The sequence below is a fragment of the Mesitornis unicolor genome, unplaced genomic scaffold (genome assembly GCF_000695765.1).
Source record: "Mesitornis unicolor isolate BGI_N332 unplaced genomic scaffold, ASM69576v1 scaffold1223, whole genome shotgun sequence".
In the NCBI taxonomy this organism is placed as follows: domain Eukaryota; kingdom Metazoa; phylum Chordata; class Aves; order Mesitornithiformes; family Mesitornithidae; genus Mesitornis; species Mesitornis unicolor.
The window spans coordinates 66576-66965 of record NW_010175088.1 but is presented as its reverse complement, the minus strand read 5'-3'; the positions used below and the strand labels follow the sequence as shown (position 1 = coordinate 66965).

The 390-nt window shown below is 67.7% G+C and overlaps 1 protein-coding gene across 1 annotated transcript in view; it reads left to right on the top strand.

Moving 5' to 3' along the window:
• The window catches only part of PLEKHB1 (pleckstrin homology domain containing, family B (evectins) member 1), a 3706-nt gene that overhangs the window by 3221 nt on the left and 95 nt on the right, over positions 1–390 (top strand). Inside the window, exons 5-6 of the mRNA XM_010181241.1 lie at positions 59–164; positions 312–384. Of these exons, the coding sequence (XP_010179543.1) occupies positions 59–164; positions 312–384 (179 nt within the window). The remainder of the gene's footprint in view (positions 1–58; positions 165–311; positions 385–390) is intronic.

Sequence of the window (390 nt, the reverse complement as noted above, 5' to 3'; positions counted from 1 at the left end):
TCCACCGCGCGGCCCTGGTGCGGACCCCAGCCTCACGCCGCACTCCTGCTGCTCCCAGGTGCACGTCTACGACCCCTACGATGACGACTACTACCAGACGGTGCCCCTTGACTCCCACCAGACCGCCTACATCAGCTCCGGCCACTACGGCCACCAGTATGGAGGTGGGTGACCCCGTCTGGCACTGCAAGGTCATCGGCCGCATCGCCTGGGCCGGTGGCACCCTTCGGGGGACATGGCACCCCCCATTGGTATTGAGGGAGCCTCCCACCACCCCCCCAGCTCACGCCCACCCCTTTTTTGCCTTGCAGCACCCGGGGTGACCCACGTCATCGTGCGCGAGGATCCCTACCGCGTCTCCGGGGACCAGATGGCCTTGGGGCTGCTGGG